The 1295-nt window shown below is 51.2% G+C and overlaps 1 protein-coding gene across 1 annotated transcript; it reads left to right on the plus strand.

The window, feature by feature from the left end:
* Window positions 1-441: 441 nt before the first annotated feature.
* Window positions 442-984, plus strand: LOC128070150 (protein FAM209-like). The gene has a single exon (XM_052663453.1). The coding sequence runs from the start codon at window positions 442-444 to the stop codon at window positions 982-984; it is 543 nt and encodes a 180-aa protein (XP_052519413.1).
* The last annotated feature ends 311 nt before the right edge of the window (window positions 985-1295 follow it).

The raw sequence follows: 1295 nt of genomic DNA on the forward strand, positions 1-1295 counted from the left end.
TCCTAGTTTGTGGCCTCTGGCTTAATATCTCTCTTTCCCACTTGGCTCTCTGCTCCACAGGGGCACATGCCCCTGGGTCTGCTCTGCTTACCACAGTGTCTGGATTCAACAAATGGAAAAATAAAAATAGAAGATGGACCCACCCTCCCAGGAGAACATCAGGTTCAGAAAGGATACACTGGCATGGAGATGGCACTCTGTCACTCCTCGCCTCTTTTTCAACTGCCCACTGGAAATGTCCTCACGTCCCTTTAAGCCCCACTCCCGGTTGACCCCTGCAGGCCTCCTTACCCTCTGCTCTGACGTCATACCATGGCCACATGGGTTCTGGTGGGGGCGGGGCCCTCTGTGACGTCACCAAGGGCCCAGCCCTGCCTGGTCCTCAGTCTCCAGGTGCCAGCGCAGACCAGCGCACCAGGAGCCACTTCGTCTCAGCTCACGATGCGGTCTGTAATATGGGTATTTTTTTGGTCCACGTTTATCTCGTTTGTCTTTGCCTATATGTTTTATGTCCTGAGAGATGAACCCGAAGAACCCCCATGGATGGTGCCCAGCGGAAGGCACGTCCGAATTCGGCAGAATCAACCAGAGCATGCCCCAGGCTGGTTTGGGAGCAATTCGCACTGGCTGTTAATCTTCCTCATGTTTTTGGTGATCCTGAAGTTTCCCGGAGGCGATGACGAAAGTAACGTGTGCACTCCTCCTGGCCGTCAGGGCTGTTCATCTGGCCCTCCAGGAAGAAAGAAGATAAAGGCTTCCCCCTACAAAGACTCTACGTGTGGTGCCTTAACCCAGGTCAAGACGAAACTTGTGAACCTTGTGTCCAGGATGCGGAATCTGAAACTCATCGCGGCAACCGGCGATAGACGCCAATGTCCCAATATCGAGGCTCCTGGTGATGCACAGAATAACATTACGGTACATGAGTTACGGGTCACCGGAGACCCCGAGGGAGTGGATTTTCACATCAAGGAAGAAGAGTAGTTGAGTGTTGACAAACGGTATCCAAACCAATAAAAGTATTTTGAAGCAAAAGGAAAAAAAGCCTCTGCTATTTTTTATTCGCGCTACAGTTTTACCTTTTCCAGAATGTGGTATAATTGGTATCATGCAGTGGATAACCTTTTCCAGACTGAGAGACCTGCGTTCGATCCCTGGCTTGGGAAGATCCCCTGGAGAAGGGAAAGGCTACCCACTCCAGTATTCTGGCCTGGAGAATTCCATGGACTTACAGTCCACGGAGTCACAAAGAGTCGGACATGCCTGAGCAACTTTCACAGTGTATAACCTTTCCC

Source organism: Budorcas taxicolor, chromosome X, assembly GCF_023091745.1.
Source record: "Budorcas taxicolor isolate Tak-1 chromosome X, Takin1.1, whole genome shotgun sequence".
Lineage (NCBI taxonomy): Eukaryota > Metazoa > Chordata > Mammalia > Artiodactyla > Bovidae > Budorcas > Budorcas taxicolor.